This window comes from Neodiprion fabricii, chromosome 4 (genome assembly GCF_021155785.1).
Source record: "Neodiprion fabricii isolate iyNeoFabr1 chromosome 4, iyNeoFabr1.1, whole genome shotgun sequence".
NCBI classification, from domain to species: Eukaryota; Metazoa; Arthropoda; class Insecta; order Hymenoptera; family Diprionidae; genus Neodiprion; species Neodiprion fabricii.
In genome coordinates, this window is record NC_060242.1 from 32,824,516 (window position 1) to 32,846,270 (window position 21,755).

Below are 21,755 nucleotides of genomic sequence, written 5' to 3' on the forward strand. Positions count from 1 at the left end.
GAAGTCTCTCTCGTCGATGCATGAAAGCAATACTTCAGTTAGCTGAAAAAGTGACACGTTATTAATCGTGCTCAACAACATATCTCATATACTGAAATTGCACTGGAGTGAAAATGTCGAGTAAAAAAGTATTCGTTACTGTAGGAACAACGAAATTTGACGAATTAATAAATGCTGTAACGGCACCCGAAGTGTTGCAGGTATGAAACAAATGTCAAATCTATCTTTCCATCAATATAAGCCATTATTTTGGTACACTTTTCTTGGATTCGGTGTCGTAACTTGTGTAGAATCAAGTACCACGATACTGCTGTATCTGTGCCAAATGTTCCGAATACCTTGTTTTATTCGTGTAACAATGTTGCGAGACGCTAGCGACTGAGTTTTATTTCAGGCATTGAGTAATCGAGGCTATAACCATTTGATCCTTCAAATTGGTAAAAGTTCATTGGATCCAGACTGCTCACCTCGTCACGGTTTTCGCCGAATAGAATATTTCAATCTGAGCCCTTCGATACAGGAGCAAATGACATCCGCTGATCTTGTGATAAGTCATGCAGGCGCTGGAAGTTGCCTCGAAGCTCTGGAGGCCAAGAAACCCCTAATAGTTGTCACCAATGAATTGCTAATGGATAATCATCAACTAGAGCTTGCTGAGCAGCTCTATGAGGACGGGCATTTGTATTATTGTAATCCTAACACTTTGCTAGAGCTGATACAAAATATGGATTTGTCAAAATTAAAATTATTTGAAGGTAACAAAAGCGATAAAATAGTTGCGTTCATTGATCGAGTAATGGGATTTTGACCCATTAGCATAATCTTTAGGCTCCATTAACTTAAATTCAGTAAATATTGCCAATACTTACTGGGTAGATAAGATACTTTTACATTACCGTGTGTAAAAAACATTGAACCATAGCAAGTTTCTAACATTTTCTAAGTAATTTGGTTTTTTTTTGGTAATAAAAATTGTGTACAATTCGTAAATTTGACGGAAAAAATATCCTTTGTTACGTAGTTGTACTCATCTTGCTTGTCGCTCAAAATCATTGTAATAAACAGTCTAATATTGTATTATTTCATTCATTTCTCACGTTTTTCTGATTTCCAAGAACCAAGAGTCCTTTTGTTTGGCTCATCCAAAAATCTCCTTGAATAAATTAAAGCTACAAAAGTATGGGATTGCTTGTACCAATTTTTGATGAGTGTTTAAAAAAAGCGAATCATTTTTTATTGATTGGATGAAGTAACGTATGTATATAGCATGTATATCAATAAATACTTAAATTTGATAAAACAGATACAATTGAATTTTTAATTAACATAATTTACAGCAGTGACTTCTCTGTACATAAATAATTATCGATCAATAGAGAATAGTCATGTCTCGTAAGCTTATACATGTAACTTGTTTTTTACTTATAGGGACAAGTTAACAAATATAAACGTACACTAATCCCGTCATTACAAGACAAAATGGCAATGTGTCTGTACATAAGTAGACGTTATATCGCAATCATTAATCTGCTTTCGAAAACTTATACAAATGTATAGAATTCCTTAAACCAATCGGCACACATAGAAAAAATTACGCAATTATTCATAACGTTAAAACAAAAATATTGTTCCATTTTGGCCATGGAATAATAATATCGAATGAAATTTAACGTGCGTATTTAAAGAAGGTTATTATGTATGCGGCTTTCAATTCAATGGATAAATTGAGTTAATATGATGAATACCACAAGGTCAAACCGATCAAGAAAGTTTATTATTATCTGTTTTTTTTCTCTCTTTGTTTTGTTTTTCCATAATTTCTACAGTAATTTTTCATCTAATGTGTACCACCCACAACTCGGTGTAGTTTTCGTCTGTAGTATGTAACTTCCATATGACACATGTATACCAGAGGCTACGATAGGTACGTATAACACACATGACATTTTCCGTTTAGTTACAGACAAGACCAAGACGAGTCATCTCCTTCAGCAGTTCATTACCCATTTGGGCGGGGCTTCTCGTTACAATCACTCCAGCCTGGAAATAATACGATAAATGACCCCTTTGTTTTTCTCTCTACTGTTATCTGGTGTATAAAAAAAAGTAAGAAGTGATATCTGCCTCTCAAGGAAATTTTTAGTAAAAGTATTACTGATATGTATTTCTAAGATATGTAATATCAGTGCAGTAAGTTCTGATTCTGAATTTAACCTTTAGACCGCCAGTGATTTTAATGTATATTCAAATAACCCACATTTATATTATTTGACTATAGTTTCGTCAGTATACTGCGGCCTAAAGATTAATTCTGTACTTGGGAATCATGTGTAATGAATAATCTCAGCAAAACCAATTGCAATGAAAATGTACTAAAACAATCTACATTACCTTTTCAAGAGCGTTAATTTTGTCTTGAGCGCCACCTTTACCGCCTGAGATAATGGCACCAGCATGACCCATTCGACGACCAGGAGGAGCCGTCAATCCCGCAATAAAAGATACAACCGGCTTAGCCTTTCCACCCTACAGTGGAACAAATTGAATCTATGAAATTACAAAAATTATTCTCTACATTTAGCTGCGATTAGGGTGTAAGATTCTTTTTTTCCGTTCTAAAAGTGAAAAGTATTGATTGCAAAGTGCAACGTTAGTGAACATTGTTTTGTCTAAAGTCTAATCTTTAATAAATAAATCAATTAAGTATGGAAAGTCAGCATCAACATATCTTAAAACTTTTTGAATTCAGCAAGGTAGGATCGTAACTTATAGAAAAAACCATGCGGGATATATCGGTATCACTTCATGATTAGGTCTGGAATAGGATAAGGATGGATTAGGCATAATGGCGGGTCATGGATACCAATAATTCAGAACAGCAACCGACAGTGTTATGTTCCATGAGGTATTCAGCAGCCAACTCTTCAGCGCTACCCCCGATTTCTCCGATCATCACTATGCCTTCGCATTCTGGATCTTGTAAAAATACTTCTAAACAGTCAATGAAGTCTGTACCATTGAAGGGATCTCCGCCGATACCAACGCACAGAGTTTGCCCTAGCCCAGCCTTAATAATGCGAAGAAAATTGATTCATTAAAACCTGATTTATGGCCAAAGTATCTCAGAATTATTCACGTGTCACCATGTAAGTTTTTTCTCAAGCAGAATTACTAAAATACTTTTGATTCATGTGACTCACCAGAGTTGTCTGATTTACAGCTTCGTAAGTCAGAGTCCCGGATCTCGAGACAATACCAATCTTTCCTTTTTGATGGATATGTCCAGGCATGATCCCAATTTTACACTGATATTGGAAAAGAAATAGGTAATTAAGCTCTTTACGGTTTTTACGTATGAAGATACTAGAGCAATACATTTGTCACTGAAGATAATGAAAGAATCATAAAAATTTACCTGTTCTGGAGCAATGATTCCTGGACAGTTGGGTCCTATAAGGCGAGACTTGTTCTGTTCAAGAAGACGCCTCTTCACTTTTACCATATCGTGCTGAGGCACACCTTCAGTGATACAGACAATTAGAGGCATTTCTGCATCCAAGGCTTCCATAACTGCTGCTGCTGCGCCGGGTGGTGGAACATAAATCACCGAAGCCGTTGCGCCTGTAGCTTCTTTGGCCTATAAAATACATAAACTAAATAAATATATAATAACATGCTTCAAGATTAAATGTCAAATTTCAAAGGGAATTTTTTGATTTTCAATCTCACTCTGGGTATGCTAGGATATATAGAATGAAAATATGTTCAAAATTAAGACAGGAACTTTGGTGTTGAAAGGTTTCATTTTTGAGATTGTGGCTTGAGTTTATCCATATTTTTATCGATGTGGAAATAAAAAAAAAAAAAAAAAATAGAACGAACCTCTTTGACAGTTTTAAATACAGGCTTGCCCAAGTGCTCTGTTCCAGGTTTTTTGGGATTGACACCACCCACAATTTTGGTCCCATAATCAAGTGCTTGTTGACAATGAAATGTTCCTTGTTTGCCTGTAAATCCCTGGCATATGACTTTGGTATTTGAGTTTATTTTCAGGTTTTTCCTCGTGTCCGTGTAGTTGAATCTTACTTGGGCACGGAGCAAGCTGCTTCGACCTCCCACTAAAGCAAAAATCATTCAAAATTAGTTATATTTCTACTATACAATGCTGTATCAATATTGGACCATTCCTTGAAATATCTAATCCAAATTCTCTGTAACGCTAATAAGCTCTAATTCTAAGAGCCATATGTCACAAATAGCACCGTCAATGCAAACAGAAGATAATGAAATTTACTCAACTACCTTAAAGGTTATGCTTCTCACGATTCAAGTATACTTGTTCCAAAGATTATAGGCCGGAATGGAATATATAGACATAATAAAGTTTAAAAATAGGTAAAATAAAATGGAAATTTTTTTTCATGTAGTTTAATTACAATGATTAACACATTCTTAGATGCAATTACAATGGTATCAATAAAATCAATATCATATAAATACTCATTCCTGGGAATTAGAAATATTTGAATTTCTTATTTCTATGAACAGTATCTTATACCACAAGAATAAATGACTATTGGTTCACTCTATGAAACAACATTACAAATTGTTGCTTGAAATGATGAATTTTTTGCGTTCTACAGAAAATTTATCTTTATTTAAGTTGACATGCTAAGCATACAACGGACGCAGTAGGACGAAACAAGTATTAATAGGGTAATTGGATGTCGACCTCTTGAGGGAAGAAATACCGAAAGGATTAATGTATATCATGAAATTATCCACAGTCCGGTCACGAAAGCATGAATCTGACTTATCTGCCAATGGCACTTGACTTATTAATTAGTGATTCGATCTTAGGAGATTGTCAAGCAATTGAAAGGATTATTGAGCAATTTGATAGAAGCAAAAATGTGGGTTAGATTACATAATGTACACGAGACAATTGTCTCTTTTGATTTGAGCCATCTGGGTCAAGAGCGAACAGCATTCGTAGGGTTAAAATAAAACGGGGTCTATGCAGGTGCGACTGCATAACGATATACGGGGCTTAATTTATTCCGGAATACATTTTGCTTGCGGTAGGACTTGTGATATTTTCATTGTATCAATGTTTAAATTACCGACCTGTGATTTTTGATAGATTCCTAACAGCCGCAGCCATTTTAATAAATTTGTCGAGAAAAATTAATTTCAGAATGAACTACGGACTTGACACCATGGACGGGGACAGACAGCCTACTCCTTAATATCTACGATTCCTACTACCATGATATATCCTTGGTGAACAAACCGAATGAAGCGACTCAACACACGTTTAAAAGCGTTCAACGCGAAGCAGTGCTGCTTGCTACGATGTAGAGGCGCTGCCTTTATCCGCCAACTATGAGCTATAGGTAAATTGGCTAACTATAATACTAGTACGTACTAGTTAGTCGTTTTAACCAACACAATTTTAGCAGTTTTTGGATTTTTAATGGTGAATCACATGCGCGTATCGAATATGAAAATTGAATACATTCATAGCACGATATGAGCGTACTTTGCTCATATTCACAGAGATACAACCACAACAGATCTTCTAATCCTACCGGACGTCGATAATTAATATTGAACAATTTTAATGCATACGATAAGACGTTGAATGGTGACGGAAGGATTTAAAGACGGCTTATATATCCCTCGGCGCAAATTTTTGTGGCTAGCACTTCACGGCTGAGAGTCACAACAAGCCGTGTTAGCGATTCGGTAGCGTTTATCAGTGGGAGCCGTTCACGCAATTCTATAGGCACACAAACCATATGCAAACCCGCAGTCTACCTCCTGGTCAGTCCCCTGAAACACGGTGCTAAAAGTGGTTCGCAAAATGTCCCTCGATTCTGCTGCCAATTTCCACCACTAGTGGCGCTAGTAGTTACCTGACGAGCTTGCGCGCGGTCAGCGAGGGCAGCGAGCGTGTCAGAAGTCTACTACTAGCGCCACGTACAGGAACTAAAAAACGGGGACAAGACGCGTACAATTTTTTAGTATACGAGCAGTGGTGAGTATCAGAGGGCTGCTCCTGGTCAATCTCTCTGTAAGCCTATGGGTGATGCACGTTCAGTTACACTTACCTATAATATATTTTGGTGGTGAAAGCCCGCCGCGTGCCGCACGTGTTAACCTCACATTTTGGTAACACGGTTTCCTGAGTGAACTGGTTTCACAGCAAAAATGGTAAAGAAAAGTGTAAAAAGAAAGCGTAAGGAGAGTGAGAAGGCTAAAAATGTTGAAACCGAAGAAGTGGTGAAGTTGCCGCCATCGAAACGATCGTCCGATGAACCTGCGCCGAAAAAGGTTATTTTATATTCTAACCTCGTCAGTTACTGTATTACAGGTGTACAGACAAACTGCAATCACGCAGCTCACATTTCTCTCAAGTGTTTCAATTTTGGACAGTGCTAGAGTATAATCATTTATTAAAACTCTACCAACGGTATAACAGAAACTGAACTTAATCTAACCTTTGCCACACCTTTAGCGTGCGTGAAATAATACTTTGGATATTTCAATTTTTTGCAAAACAATTGGGACAAATAAACATTTGGCTTATGGAATAATTGGAGTGCCTCGTGAAGATTAACTCTAGGGTGAATAGATACTTTGAAGAATATTTATTTTAGATAGTCATTTTTGTTTCGATAGACGAGATGGATAAACAAACAACGGGTGCTAGTATTCGCATCACGGGGAATCAACCACAGAGATCGTCACCTAATGGAAGATATTAAACGACTTATGCCACACCATCGCCCAGAGAGTAAAATGGAGCGATCCAAAAATTTGCAAGTTATTAATGAGATGTGTGAAATGAAAAATTGCAACAAAGCCATGCTTTTCGAGGGCCGAAAAAAAAGAGATCTGTACATGTGGTTGTCTAATGTTCCAACTGGACCATGTGCGAAATTTCTTGTTGAAAATGGTAAGTATTTAACCAATTATGTACAATTAATTAGACGTACATTTTTGATGTTCTTGCTCGAAGTAGCTAATGCTGCCATCTCAATATTTATTATTGAACAGTGGGTTGTTTTTTAAAAAAAGAATGTCCTCAACCTACAAGTTTGATAGAATAAAAATAATTGCCTGAATAATACATATTTTTGGTTCTAGTTTATACAATGGCAGAATTGAAAATGACTGGAAATTGTCTCAAAGGGTCAAGACCATTGCTATCTTTTGATGAGAATTTCAATGAGAAACCTCAGTATGGTGTCCTGAAAGAATTATTGACACAAATATTTGGAGTACCAAACCACCATCCAAAAAGTCAACCATTTTTCGACCATATTTACACATTTAGTATTTTAGATAATCGAATATGGTTTAGAAATTTCCAAATTTTAACGGAGGATGGAGCACTAGCTGAAATAGGCCCCAGATTTGTTCTTAATCCTGTGAAAATTTTTACCAGCAGTTTTGGTGGTGAAACGCTTTGGAATAATCCGTATTATATTTCTCCAGCTAAGGTATTTTCAGTACTTACAACTCAGGGTTACAGTACGCTTTTGAGACTTATTAATTCAGTGATATTTTAATCTTTTTATTTCAGTACCGTCAGTCATTGACGAAAAAAGCAGCTGGTAAATACATGAACAGGATAGAACAGAAATTGAATGCAGAATCTAATAAGCCGGCGGAATCTTATGCTTTGAACCCATTAGATGAGATATTCAAAGGGGATCCCCTGGCTGCGGCAGAAAAAATGGAAGAGTTACAAGAGCAAGGAATTGACGAATCTGCCAAAGTTGAAAAGAAAAAATCCCTTAAAGTAAAGTTCGTTAAGAAAAAACCGAAAAAGCATTTAGTGGGTAAGCAGAATAAGAAGAAAAAATCAATAGTTGCTAAAAAAATTAAAAATTGAACGAATTTATTGTACGAACTTCTGCCGCACTGTGTTGTAATAAAATACATGCATATAAAATATTATCGTGTATAATTACTGTCAATTACGAATGCCAAATCCTTCGTGTGAATGTTAGTAGTTGTTTTATTTAAAATTATGTTCACTTTCAAATGTAAACTTCAGTGTATAATATTGGTTCCTTAATTTAGATTCAGGTATTACATTAAAGTTAGAAGCATCTTCGAACAGCAGTGAGTAAATGCCATAGGATAGCTCACGATGCCTTAAAAAGTATCAAAATCCATTATTTTCTTCATAAAAATCTTATTGAGGATTAGAACGTTATAAAAAACCTATAACAATTTATTAAATATCACACGCAGAAATATATTCATGCCTATATATGTATATATCTCTCCCGACAAAATGTATTATTTCTTCTGATGTACGTTTCTACAACAGCCTGCCAAAATCATTCAAAATAGAAATATTAGTACTATCATATGGTAAGCCAATAACTTTCTTCATAATCAACGCAATCGTATAATTGCTACAAATTTTGTGTGATAAACTTAATAACAGTTCTTGTAAAAAATATTCTATTACCACAAATATATATTTTATGATCATAACAAATCGCGAAAAGCGTGTTTGCTTATACCTACGTATGTATGTACAAAGTAATTCCATTTAATCTAGACAGTAGACAATGTATCTGAATGAAACTGCGAGTAAATGGTTCAGACGTGTGTTGTACAATATTCCTGGACGGTACAAATAGAAAATACAACCTTGTTCATAAAAGTCTTAATCTTCAAAATGTTAAACAACATGAATGATTTTTGCAAATTATTAACATTGGATTATTTGTTACATATTTATGAACAGAAAAAATTGTGAATTATTTAACAAGAGTTAAGAACCACCGAATAGTTGTCTCTTTAAGGAAATAAATTGAGAGTCATGATATGGAAAAGTCTTTCATTTAATTTTCGTTTGAGAATCATGTAATTTGAGAAAAAAAAAATATGTTGAATTTTGTACTTCTATCAATAGGCAATATTTTTCTGTAGATGGTATGGTTAACATCTATATCACAATTGTGAAAGTATTGATTGTTTTCTCGAAAGCCTCGATCAGCTATTCGAATTCGTGTCCAGATATTTTGGAATGCATGCGAAATTAGAGGCACTTAAACAGGATAATGTTATATGCAGTTAATTCTATTCACAAATTGTGCACAATGTTTTTGTGTATCACTATATTTTTATTATCACTAATCGGTGTTCGTAATTCTAGTATATGCTGTATTTACGACAATCAATATTTCCTGTTAGCTCTAATATTTTGAACGTTTAAGGTACGTGAAGTAAAACTTGACAAAAATTTTATGTTATTCAAGATAACTGATGTGCATAGTAAATTTGAATATTATTGAGGAAGTATTTATTATTAGAAAGACTTTAACGGATGGAAAAAAACCAGAGTTCAAACTGTCTTAAAGTGAACTGTGCGTGATTGTAAAATTACTAAAAAGATGTGTATATGCTATGATTGCACTGATGATATCGATGATAAGTTATTCTCATAATATTTACGTTAGATGTAGTCAGAAAATTTACAATGCTAAGAAGCTCGAAAAAAGTGAGCAAATTTATTTTTTTGCAAGTAACTCACGTTAAAAAAATGCTTAGCCAGAGAATGGCCAGCATTGAATTTCCAAATATATCTATTGATTCGTATATGTAATATTCATAACTAAACCAGGTTTATGATATCTATAGATAATGTTTCATAAAAAGTATTTAAAAAAAAACTGTTCCGTAAATTGCGTGAAAAATAGGTAACCAAAGTTTGTATTATGAAATTCGTAAAGAATGATATAAAATTCTCAAAACACATAAATAAGAATATTGTTTAACTATAGTATATCTCAGCTCGTATTGGGGAAGTAAATACCTACCTTAATAGAACAGTAGAATAGAACAGACGAGAAAAGACTTTTTAATACTTATTGGTTGATTGGAGACAACTCGAGTGACTGTTGACCGTTGGTGCTAGGATTAGCTGATCCTACGTTAGCCAGAGCAGATTGTCGCCATTTACCATTTTCTCCATGTAGATTTTTGTCTTCGCAAATGCACAAAAATAAGGTGTCGATTACAGTCTGGAAAAGAGAGAAGACAACGTGTAAATAGTAAAAAATTATTGTGAAGTACCATCTACCGAAGAAATACAGAATACGTAGTATTGGAACAATGCTTATGTGTAATTCAATTCACCTCATAAAGTGAGATGACACTGTGTGCAATGAAGAACGCAAATACGCAAATGACAAATATTGGTGCTGCATAAAAATGTAACGTTGGATCCTGCCTTAGGAATAACAATCCGACACTTCCAGTAGCTGCAGTTACAAAACATTTACCCAAGAAGAGAATGAAATCTCCTATACCGTTTATTACTGCTATCTGCAAAGCATTGCTGACCAGCGTTGTAAAGGCCTGTAATCAGAATAAACTGCTGTTGATTCAGTTGATTATATGAGTTACAACTCTCATTTGTCGAGTATGAATTGCATGACATCATACCACTTTACTTACGTCACATCCTAATTTCTACTACTTAAAACACAGAATAAGCTTATCACTTACAATCCTAGCAGCATTGCAGAAATGTGTCCCTTCAATTGCTATTACTGTGTATGCATTGTGGTTCATGTACCGTATGAATTTTTCTAAACAATAAAAGCAACATATGCAACATTTCAATCCACATTGGGCACATGGGGATGTTTCCTTGGTTTTTTCAAACCTATAATGAAAATTAATACATAGTTGAAATTCCAAATACATTTATAGGAGGAGATGCGTTAGTGTCAGTAAATTACTTTGCATGGAGGTAAGTAAGAATGAGTCGAGGCACTTTAAAGATAGTGATCAATAGTGAACCACATGCTACAGAGCCTAGATGGTAGCTGACCAGTTTACCCATGGATGAACAGACCGGGGAAAGACTGGCATCTTTTCCTCTGCAAATAGAAATTTGAAAAAATTAATCAAATCAGTATTATATTGCTTCCAAGATGCTGGACTTTATTATTAAAAAATTGAAAAGGAATAAACTCAACTTTGTGACAGGACTTGTATGAGTGGTAAAAAGATGAATAATAAAAAAATTTCAGTTAGAACATGTAAAGCAATACAAGGTAACAAGTAAATACCTGAAATACCAATGAGCAACAGCTCCAGCAATTACCATATTCTGGCAAGCAATTATGAATTCGGAAATCCATATTAATCCGATAATGTAAACCCACCACATGTACTTGACCCAGGTAGAATCAACATATTCTACAAGGGTAAAAGCTAAAAATGTTCTCACAGTTAGTAGAATCCCTTGTGGACCTAATTTTTGAACACAGATTAATTTCATAGTTTCATGATTTCAGTAGTTTACATAGGTGGACGATCACATTCTACTCTACTTTATTTAGTTGATGAAAGTATACTTTTGTAATTAATAGAATCGTTTCGACCCGATGATGTCGTCAATGTCACTTCATCAGTCACTTGATCCTTCATTAACATTGGCACTTTTTTTATTCCAGGATAATCTACAATAGTTATTATTTTAAGAAATTATAATTTTTTTTCTCAGTATTCGAAAATAGAGTGTATCATTGAAAAAGGAACAAAAATCATTTCACTGCGTTTGCATACAATTTTTCTTAATTACTTACTGGCAGTAGCGAGGCAGAGAACTATAGTTATCCAGAATGCAAAAAACACTAGTAGTGATAGAAATGTTAGTAATGGCTGGAAAAATAAGCCAGGAAGTTCTGCTAGACATTTTGCACTTTCCTTAAACAGTTGAGCCATAATACTGATGCGATGGCGTAGAAAACAGAGCAGAAACAGTAAAATGATCTGTAATATTAATACAATATTTTGAGTAGGCAGATAACAATGTTCAACCATTTCATTTCTATATTCTGGTGGTAAATTGGGTTTCTTTTTTTGTTGTTTTCCAATTTATTCGTAAACTTTATCAAAATAAAAATTATCTTTGTATAACATAAATAATGTAACGCTATTCTACGTCGTTTTGGTGCAAAGATTATACACATGTAGAAAAGTAATGCACAAAAGAATTTCAGTGTACAAATATTACCAGAAAAGGATTCTACATCTCATGTATATCTTATGTATCGTCTGGGAATGAAAGGGTAAATTTCTCTAACCAACTACTCCAGACTAGATAATTTCTCTAAAATATGAAATTCTGATCTCGTTGACAAAAAATTGATAAGGAAGGTTAAAAACGTACAGTTAGAATAGTTGCTACAATTGAATAAATCAGAAATGCTTTTCCATTGCGTACGGACTCTTCTAATAGCTCATTAGGATTTGTTTCATCCAATCTAATTTTGATACGTATGTATGTCCACCACAGCAAACCGGTACCACCTAATTTTGAGGAATATAATGATAAGTATTAGATAAAGATGTTTAACTATGTAATATAATTCGTTCGCTGTTTTCTTTAGCATTTGGAAAAATGATTCACACTGTTATTTCGCATAATAATATTAAATTGCAAACTTCATATCATAAGTAAACCATCAAGTATTTAGATTATTCTATGCTTGCATTCTATATATTTTTCGACATGTTAGAAAACTCACCGATACAGGATACTGTGACTAGGATCATTACTATCCAGCTCACGATGCTTGCCAATAAATGGAATATAGCGATCATGAACAAGGACAACACTGAAATAGAAGAAAACTTTTGTAAGAAGAATTTTTGTTAAATGAGAATTTTATATCGACCCTATGGATTACTTTGTAGTAAAAAAAGTAATTATTTACCAAAAGCAAGAAAAGATAAAGCAACAATTTCTCTCCAAGTTTTATATAAATCTCCTAAAATTTGTTCAATTGCATCCCATGAATTGATTAATCCATAAACGTTGGAAGCTATAGTCTCTGCAACTTTCCCTATAGCTCTTGGAATGCAGCGATTCAGTATGACAGTACTATTATAAACAGGAAGCACTGGGCACGCTCCGGTCTTATCTTTTGAATTCTGACTGGTGCATGCGCTGAATTTACTTCCTGGTCTATCATGACACAGCTGTGATCCTGTATCTTTATAGAACTGGCAAACCTGTTCCATTGTTTCCATGTTACGATCCGGGCATTCTTTAACACAGATTTTCAACGAGTCCTTCAAATTTGCCACATCCAAGAAGAACAAGTATCTATAATATCGATTTCATGTTAATATACATGTATTTCATTTTACCTCAATGACACTTCAAAAATATCACCTTTATTAAGAATTGTTTATATACCACATATCGTCTAACATAGTTACGTACGATTTGTTGTTTTAGATTTATACTTGTGTGATGCGATTACATTTTTAATGAGTGAACATGTAATGGATTCCCGTGATAAGATAACTGTGGCCAAATAGTACTTCAGTAGTAGGCAACTATTATATGGTTGAGCAACATCCGCGGAAGCTCATTGCAAGGCATGGGAAACGGGTGCAAAAATTACTCGTGGGATTCCAAGAACAATACTATTTGAGCAGTGAAAGAGTTAGCAAGTGAGAATAACTAATGCAACAAACAATGATTCAATCTTTCTTTTTATTTTGTGTCAAATTTTTGAGAGGTGGCCAAAAAGAAGGATCAATCGTTAGTTAACAGCCTTTTAAAATTTAGCATTCGTACTCCTAACCCTTTACATCTCAATGCTGAAATTATCCAAGGTTGAAGACAATTTTTTATAATTTACCCCATAAGTTTTCCTGTAGAACTGGCAATATTCAAATTAAACAATAGTTTTAGAACTTTCTTTTGTAATAATTAAAAAATATAGTACTCACGGTTTATCACTGGTGTCTTGCCCGGACAGTTCCATGTTCCCAAACTTCTTGTTGTTTTTTACACCACATGTATTGTCAAAGCTATCAAACCCATTTATCAAACGAATTGGATTACCATAAACCAATGCAAATGCAGCTATCAATATCTAGAAAAATTAAATACATATTGCATATAGTTTCTTATTAACTTTACTCTAATTTAATTTATAACCCTTAGGCAAATATGATTTTCCAAATAATTTAAACCGCAAGAAAAAGACATCTGTGATACAAGTAATACGTTAATTTTTTACTCTCAATTTAATTTTGTGTTGCGTTTTTTCACTAATGGATTATTTCCTACAGCTGAAATTTTCGTAGCATAAAATTTCTGTGTGATTCGACACAAAAAAAGAAGTTATGGTGAATGCAATTGTACAAGTAGAGTTCACTTGTAAATTTGCGTAGAATAAGGCAATCACGAAGATGACATAAAATTAAAGGGGAGCACAATTTTGCAACTAGGCAATTAATACCTACTTTCAATGAAATACTCATTAAGGAGTAATTTTAATAAAATTGCAAATGGACCTGGATTACTCTTAAAATTTGAAGACGACATTTAGCCAGCATGAAAAATGTTTACAACATCGATTCACGTATTGTAATACTAAACAGAATTAATTTAATTAGCTTGTCAAAGGTCTGATTAGATTCTGAGTCACGTGCTAATTACTCTTGTACAATGAGAAAAATGACTTACTCTCGGCAGGTTATACATACCATTAAAAACCAAAACAGAATAAAAAGACATAACCAGAAAATATCCGTACAGCCGCGGACCCGGGTAGGTTCAGGGCGTTCGTCTTCGTCGTCCCCACAACAGCAAGACATTTTTTCACAACCTCTGTATCGTGCACCAGAAAATTACAACGCCCATCCGGCTTTGACGCCTCTTGACTTTAATCCCGAGCTCGCCTTCGGCTAGTAAACTAACTGCCAGCTAGTGGCAGCCGCTTGCCTTTGTTGTTGACGAATGAAGATCGTCACTCCGCCCGGACGCGTTCCTGAACTATTCTTGTTATATCACTTGTTGTGTGTGTTATATCGAATCACATTCCATTTGCGCGTTATATCGTTGCCGTGGCAACGAAAACAAATCGCATCCGGCGGGATCAGTGAAGTCGTTCGCACTTCGCCGACTGGCTGTGTTGGTGTTCAATCATTGTCAGTTTCATTTCGAACTCGTGTGCGTACGGAGTGTAGCATACGCGAGGTTGGTTAAGCGACGTGAACGTAACATGATGTTATAAAGTATTTTGTTACAAAATCCAACCTTTGTAAACATTTCGTCTAGTATTTTAAGGTCTGTTTTTAAAAAATATTGTATTAGATGGATTGTGGATGATAGGATTCGCTTTGAACTTCATTTCACATCGTACTGTCTCACTTATGTCTTCCATTTCGAACCTAACCTAACACATGTAAGCAGGTTATCACTAGTTGATGTTCAGAATTATGGGCAACCGAACTGACAGTGCATTGATACTTCATTCGTGTTGTTTTAGTTATGGAGGAAGATGGTGCCAAAAGAATGAGGGGCAGAGCTCGAGGGAGAGCCCGTGGCCGTCCTAGGGGACGAGCTAGGGGCCGTGGGAAAAAAGCTGTCAAGGTGTTTATTATGAATGAAAGATGACTGAAAAAACTGCTATACGCATAATCACCTTCATTATAACTCATAATCCCCAGATTATAGAAAGTGATGAAGATGATGTGCCACAAGCGGCTGAAGAAACTCCTATGGAAACAAGCGGGATAGAACCTGAACAACAGGAGCCTCAACAAGCTCAGCAACCACCAATCGAGCAACAATTTGATCTGGAAGCTGATATATCACAACTAGAAGCTCCGACCTTTACAACTATAAACCGAGGACCTCCCGAACCAATGTTACGTCTTCGTTGGGACCATAGAGTAAATCTTATTGGAGAAAAGGTCTTAAATCCGATGATTCATTGCTGCGACAAGTGTCTTAAACCGATCCTTATTTACGGACGTATGGTACGGGTTTGATTATGAGCAAATTTGACAGTATTTTTTTTTACTCATTTAAGGAAGTGATGGGTATCCTTATAATAATCAGACCAAAATTTTACTCATTCGTTTGTTGTCTCATTTGGATTAGATACCTTGCAAGCATGTGTTTTGCTTGTCCTGTGCTAAAAGAGAGGATAAAGTCTGCCCAAGGTGTATGGAAAAGGTTTCCAGAGTAGAGCAGACTGGGCTTGGTACAGTGTTTATGTGTACTCATGGTGGAACTAGGTACGGAAATGCTGGATGTAGAAGAACCTACCTAAGTCAAAGAGATTTGCAGGTTTGTTTGTTTACAGTGATGCGAAGGCAAGACTCAAAATGTTCTTTTCCAAATATTTAAGAAATACCAAGTAGAATATATATTTTCTTTCTCAGGCTCACATCAATCATCGACATATATCAGCTCCTTCTGCGCCGGTTCAAGGATTGCAAGTTGACCAGCAGTACTTGCATTCTAAACCAGAAATGGATACACAAATGACAAAAATTCCACCAGTTTCAATGCAAACTAGTAGAATGAAACAGGTTCAATCTCACATGGTTCAGCCAATAATGGGAAATGATCCAAGAGTTAATTCTATGGTAAATCAACAGCAGGTTGAACATCGGCAACAGCAACACAGACCGCAGCCTATTATCCCTATGCAAAACTATCAACAAAGCTCTGCCCCACCTCCTACCAATACGCCGATGAGGACGAACCTAATAACTGTACCCATCCAAGATACCACTATAACTACACATGACATGCATAATCAGCAAAATCATCATTATTATCAACCTCCTCCTCCGCCGCAAGTGAATTACGGAGGCTACAACGTACCTCCTCCTGTTTCACAAACGCAACAGTACTATCCTCAGCCGCAGCATCCGTCGCAAGTCACCTACGCCCCACCACCTTCGCAGCAGCAGTATGGTCCTTCAAGTTCGACTGCAATAAGACCACCTGCAACCTCATACATGCAAGAACAACAGTACGGTCCTCCACCTCCGCAGCAACAGGCACCTCCGCCGCAACCTCAGTGGACCCAACATCAACAGCAGTTTTATAGATAGGAATTGAGTCTTTTTTCTTTTCTGCTCATGTACGGCACATAGTCAAAATTACCGCGACAAGGTTTACCGTTGAGAAAAAATATGTGTTAATAAAGTTTGAGTGACCTACCGCTATCCACTGTTCAATCTTATAGATGCATTTTTCCTTTGCTTTGCGAATGTGTGTACTGGTATTAATATCAAAAAATGACGTTTCTATATACGTACATTACTTCTAGTATATCAAAATCGAGTACACTATAGATTGACTACGTTTACACTTTCATATTTTTACAAGTATTTTAATAGGCTACTAGTGAAAAAACTATCTGTATAAGAATTGGTTGTATTCTATTTTTAAATGTTATTTAAGAGCTGTACAGAATGGCGTAGTTTTTTTGATAGTTTGTTTTCAGGTAAATTACGATATTTTTGTTTCAATTATATTGGGAGCTGAATATGTTTTTTAGTCAAATCGAACAAAAACTCCTGCACTACATACACATTCTCTTATAGTTCGAGTTTATATTGAGTAATCTCGAGCCTAAGAGTAATAATTTGTACCTACTTTGCAAAAAAGTAAAGAAATTGTAATCAGAGAGATATAATATTGTACAGAATGACAGGATGCAATGTATTTACAAAATCAATTATATTTAACATTTAAATATATTATATAATATTACTTAAGTTTCTCATCATTTTACCTAGCGAATGTTCATTTATTCACGTAGTGTTATCCCAGCCATATACTTTGCAACGCATTGAATTGTATTCTCACTCAGCCTCCACACGAATCTTTGTTGATTCCAAACATAAAAAATCTTTAGAAGTACATTCCAGCGCTGCATAAGTATCAGGTCAAGATACTTCATTTTAAAACTTTAATAGTTTCTGAAGAACTCATTTATACTATGCATAAAAATAGTTTTTCAATTTGAATCCATCACAAAATTATTTCGTGTTATATATAACATGTCCGGGTTTCTTGCACCTTGATCCCATCGTATTTATTTTCACGTGCTTATGCTTTGGTTTTATCTAAATCATTCTGATTGAAATACATTATCCTCTTGGACACATAAGCTGGACATAACAGTGCACTTCAGAGTCCGAACGAATCAGGTCACCCGTTTTCCTACATACAGGCAAGTCACAGAACTACAACTTGTAGAATTCAAAAGTTGTCTCTTGTGCAGCGATAGCTTGTGTAAGAACTCCCAACAAAAGTTCTTGTATTATTATACACACGTATAACTTATTACATGATAATTCTTTTGCAGGAAGACAGATATAATTTTTAAAAGGCTGAAAAGAAAAGTGATGAAATGAATCATTTGGGTTTCATAATTATTATCCTCGATTGATGTAAAAGAATAGGCTGATCTCAATGTATTTGTCCATCCTCACTTACTATGAGTTACGGTAACCAGATGCATTTCTGTGTTACTGTGCATTGAAACGATCTTGTACTGATAATTGGAGTGTGAGGTTACTGAAATGCTTGAAGTGCAATTCTAACTGTAAGAGAATTGAGAGACTATATAACACGGTTGAAGTATAATTTTCTGTCAAACAGTCCGTTAAAACTTACAGCAACATTTTATAATAAAGCCACGTTAATCGCAAAATCGATCGTTTTCTCATATGAACTTTGTAAAAGAAGAGCAGCGATACTACAAAGTATAGCAGGAACGTTAAACTTTCTAAGCTTGTGTTTTCCAACTCGTATTAGAACACGCTTTTGATTTTAATGTAGATCTTCGAAATTCATCGACATCTACAATAATAAGAGTTCAAGTTTTCAATGAAAGTCCAGACATGAAAAATTCTTTGACATTATTAAGGTTTTCATCAGGTTTGATTAATTTCTTTGTAAATTCTGTGATTTTCGAATTATTGTGACAAGTAGAGGTCACGCTATATTTTGACTGTGCAATTATTCAGTTTACGAGATTCAATCTTCTCAATGGGATTTTAGGATACACATAAAAAGAATAACTTTGACTACAAACTTTTCACTTTGTATACCAAATCTTGCGCATATGAGATCATTTTGCAAAACCTTTGCCAATTTTTACAATATTATTGAAATCAGTCAATTCTGGATGATCACGTGCTTGTGGACGGGTGATTGTGTATGTTTACACTGGTCTGAGGGATTAGCGGAGACGCCAGTGGCTTTGGTGTCGTTGATTCGGGTATTGGGATTGATACAGCTGGCGGAACAGGTGAATGCTTCTTACTTCTATCTGGTTGCCAAGGTTTGGCGTGATCCTTACTTAACCTCTCACTAAGAGCTTTTAATGCTATTTGTCTGAAAACAAACATAGAAACAATAAATGTTGAGAGTAACATTTCTAACGTATAATTTCTAACTAATTCATATTTATGTACAATTTCGAATTTTTAATAAAATTTTATAGTATAGTTTGGTTTAAAGAAATGCATGACAAGGCAATGTCAACTTAGTACTATTAATTCAAGTGTCTTTTTTTCTAATACATACCTACGTCTTTCGCTATCGTGAGGATCGATTCCTGGTAAGCTAATTACCAAGCCTGGAGGTGCATTGGACATGTCAAATCTGCGAACAACTTTTTTGCAGACACCAAATCGGACTAGAAATCCATGTACTGTGTTTCCGACAACTGCTATGGGTGGCTGTAATACATTGGGAAAGAAACTGAAAGAAAATTGCGATTGTAGTTGTTATAAGATTTGATATTATGTATCTACGTAATATTTTCAAGGTGGTATTAGAGAGCAGTTATGTTTCAATAGCATTCCATTTGCCAAACATAAATGAAAGTGTATTCCAGAATAGAAATAGCTTATTATTGATTTCCACCTTGCAAAAGTGAAGTTATCAGCCATATCGCCTCTTGTTCCATTATTGTGTCTTTGATAAAAGCGTAAATAAATCCAAGAGATGAGAAGACCGCTCAGAAACATTGTTGGATGCGTTCCTTCCAGTAAACCAAGAAGCCAGAGAAGTAGCGCAACGACCCAAACCATCAGAGGAATATTCCTGTTTGATATTTTTCCTATCGGAGTTTTTACCAGGATGTGATCTGGCATTATCTGTTTCACAGCTACGCTGACACCTGAAATAAGATACATGGTATTTGAATAAATTATACCAATTGATTTGTAATACTAATTTTCTTTCTGAATAAAGTCATGTTTCTATGCATCCAAACAAATAGCCATTGGTACAAATCAATGATGCGTTGGAACATAAAAGGCGGTTAATGAGGTTTATTTTACGATAAGATTAAGCATTTGTTTTGAGAGCTAGAGGTAGACTTTGGATGGTAGTTTGAATACAATCTTAAATTTTTTATATTTAAAATACCTGCAATATATCCTGTTAATCCGTGAATGTGTATGTCAAATAGTAGATCGGTGTCGTTGGTGCACATGTAGAGGAAGAGATAGAAAAGAGCAGATTGAACGGCAACACCAAAATTGACGATAGCAAAGAATGTCATCATTTCCATAGCGCCCCACAGGGGTTCTATTAGCTTTCCGCAAAGACCTACGGTGATTATGTCGACGCATACTTCCCAGAAATGTATTTCAAGAAAGCAGAACGTAAAAGCTGTCCAGATCCAGAATGCAGGTGGTAAAAGATAACCTGGTGTTACACTCAGTATCCGTACAGCCTCCTCAGAGTAAGACAGACAGTATGAAAACAACACGACTACGCATATGAATTTAACACTAGCACTCGTGTTTCCTAGTAAGGCTGCGAACTGTTGCCTTAAGTAAGGAATATTCCTCCCTAATCCCTTTATTGTTGCCATTTCTTGAACACTTTTAACCTCTTCAAATCCAGGAGCCAACTTCCCCTCTGATCTGACGTTTGCGCCAACTTGCGCCAACTGGCGCTGCATCCACAAAGTGCTTTGCTTGCCTGTTGTAATCGGTGTGCTCCTGACCTGACCCCGAATTATTGCTATTTTTGCCGTATCTATCACCGTTCTCGAGATATTCGCGATTTAAAATCGAAAATAATCAAATTAATAGGAGTTAATAATTATATTATTAAAAATAAATTTCCTCCACACCCGACTCCAAATTATTGCTATTTTTGCCGTATCTATCACCGTTCTCAAGATATTCACGATTTAAGATTGGAACTAGCTAAATTAATAGGAGTTATTAATTATAATATTAAAGATAAATTTCCCTTTTTTACTTCAATCTCGTGATTTTCATGGTCAAAAAAGCATGGCTAGCGCGCCAATACAATTACAGGATAAAAGGGGCCTAGAATCCTGATCACGTCCGTAATTTCAGAACTTTGCAATTTGTATGTTCTAACAAAAATACATGTACATTCAGGTGCAGCGAAGGTCGTAGTTTTATTTGCTCTAATGTACATTCAATCGATGCAAGTATTTTTGGTAATACTAATTTATTACTTTTTTCGATGTGTAATTGTTGGATAACATTGTCGTTGACTTAAGTCTTTCAATTACGCTGAACGTACTAAAGTCGATTGAATCACTTCTTATTAATCAATTACGCTGCAAATTAAACATGTCGAATCATATCTGTGTGTCAATGCCGCTCAAATATGGGTGGTAGCGAAAATGCACCACTGTTAATCTCGAAGTACTCCATGCTCGAAGAACGCTCGAAGTCGTAAAACTGATGGCTGCCTACTCGAAGTACTTTATATGGGAGCACGGACTTATGGACGGAGCCTTTTCCTACCGAGTTGCGCTGAAAGACGGAAGGGGAATCAGAGCCGTCAGCCATCTTGATGAGCTAAATAGATATACGTATACCACGGCCACGGACGCACACGGATGTGTGCGCACGTGCAGTTTTTTGTATTGCTGTATAGG

The 21,755-nt window shown here is 35.4% G+C and overlaps 6 protein-coding genes across 11 annotated transcripts; 3 read left to right on the top strand and 3 right to left on the bottom strand.

Annotated features, from left to right (window-relative positions):
- Positions 1 to 59: 59 nt before the first annotated feature.
- LOC124180155 (UDP-N-acetylglucosamine transferase subunit ALG13 homolog) lies at positions 60 to 1,575 on the top strand. The gene is made up of 2 exons (XM_046565279.1): positions 60 to 200; positions 395 to 1,575. The coding sequence occupies exons 1-2, from the start codon at positions 114 to 116 to the stop codon at positions 806 to 808; spliced, it is 501 nt and encodes a 166-aa protein (XP_046421235.1). The 5' UTR covers positions 60 to 113; the 3' UTR covers positions 809 to 1,575.
- Positions 1,576 to 1,752: 177 nt separating this feature from the next.
- LOC124180153 (succinate--CoA ligase [ADP/GDP-forming] subunit alpha, mitochondrial) lies at positions 1,753 to 5,291 on the bottom strand. Of its 3 annotated transcripts, none has more exons than XM_046565276.1 (7): positions 5,128 to 5,285; positions 3,883 to 4,118; positions 3,416 to 3,637; positions 3,201 to 3,305; positions 2,888 to 3,067; positions 2,392 to 2,526; positions 1,753 to 2,040 (listed from the first exon to the last, which is right to left on the bottom strand). In XM_046565276.1, the coding sequence occupies exons 1-7, from the start codon at positions 5,162 to 5,164 to the stop codon at positions 1,954 to 1,956; spliced, it is 1,002 nt and encodes a 333-aa protein (XP_046421232.1). In that variant the 5' UTR covers positions 5,165 to 5,285; the 3' UTR covers positions 1,753 to 1,953. The 3 variants fall into 3 exon arrangements, with proteins under 3 accessions (XP_046421232.1, XP_046421231.1, XP_046421233.1); XM_046565275.1 differs by having other exon boundaries at positions 2,864 to 3,067; positions 5,128 to 5,276; XM_046565277.1 differs by lacking the exon at positions 1,753 to 2,040 and having other exon boundaries at positions 2,419 to 2,547; positions 2,864 to 3,067; positions 5,128 to 5,291.
- Positions 5,292 to 5,844: 553 nt separating this feature from the next.
- Positions 5,845 to 9,725, top strand: LOC124180152 (ribosome biogenesis protein BRX1 homolog). The gene is made up of 4 exons (XM_046565274.1): positions 5,845 to 6,336; positions 6,685 to 6,961; positions 7,153 to 7,508; positions 7,592 to 9,725. Exons 1-4 carry the CDS (start codon positions 6,214 to 6,216, stop codon positions 7,901 to 7,903), a joined length of 1,068 nt encoding a protein of 355 aa, XP_046421230.1. The 5' UTR covers positions 5,845 to 6,213; the 3' UTR covers positions 7,904 to 9,725.
- On the bottom strand, positions 7,893 to 14,824 carry LOC124180148 (choline transporter-like 1). 2 transcript variants are annotated; one of them, XM_046565265.1, is made up of 12 exons: positions 14,551 to 14,824; positions 13,789 to 13,934; positions 12,762 to 13,153; positions 12,573 to 12,662; positions 12,215 to 12,354; positions 11,628 to 11,814; positions 11,397 to 11,501; positions 11,109 to 11,292; positions 10,776 to 10,916; positions 10,540 to 10,699; positions 10,168 to 10,389; positions 7,893 to 10,052 (listed from the first exon to the last, which is right to left on the bottom strand). In XM_046565265.1, exons 1-12 carry the CDS (start codon positions 14,659 to 14,661, stop codon positions 9,897 to 9,899), a joined length of 2,034 nt encoding a protein of 677 aa, XP_046421221.1. In that variant the 5' UTR covers positions 14,662 to 14,824; the 3' UTR covers positions 7,893 to 9,896. The 2 variants fall into 2 exon arrangements, with proteins under 2 accessions (XP_046421221.1, XP_046421222.1); XM_046565266.1 differs by having other exon boundaries at positions 11,109 to 11,253; positions 14,551 to 14,822.
- Positions 14,825 to 14,999: 175 nt separating this feature from the next.
- On the top strand, positions 15,000 to 17,581 carry LOC124180150 (E3 ubiquitin-protein ligase Hakai). 3 transcript variants are annotated; one of them, XM_046565269.1, is made up of 5 exons: positions 15,000 to 15,251; positions 15,336 to 15,439; positions 15,517 to 15,828; positions 15,953 to 16,141; positions 16,237 to 17,581. In XM_046565269.1, the coding sequence occupies exons 2-5, from the start codon at positions 15,338 to 15,340 to the stop codon at positions 16,915 to 16,917; spliced, it is 1,284 nt and encodes a 427-aa protein (XP_046421225.1). In that variant the 5' UTR covers positions 15,000 to 15,251; positions 15,336 to 15,337; the 3' UTR covers positions 16,918 to 17,581. The 3 variants fall into 3 exon arrangements, with proteins under 3 accessions (XP_046421225.1, XP_046421226.1, XP_046421227.1); XM_046565270.1 differs by having other exon boundaries at positions 15,000 to 15,133; XM_046565271.1 differs by having other exon boundaries at positions 15,019 to 15,043.
- LOC124180151 (transmembrane protein 115) lies at positions 17,375 to 20,958 on the bottom strand. Its single transcript, XM_046565272.1, has 4 exons — positions 20,255 to 20,958; positions 19,748 to 20,003; positions 19,406 to 19,582; positions 17,375 to 19,213 (listed from the first exon to the last, which is right to left on the bottom strand). Exons 1-4 carry the CDS (start codon positions 20,793 to 20,795, stop codon positions 19,009 to 19,011), a joined length of 1,179 nt encoding a protein of 392 aa, XP_046421228.1. The 5' UTR covers positions 20,796 to 20,958; the 3' UTR covers positions 17,375 to 19,008.
- Positions 20,959 to 21,755: the final 797 nt, after the last annotated feature.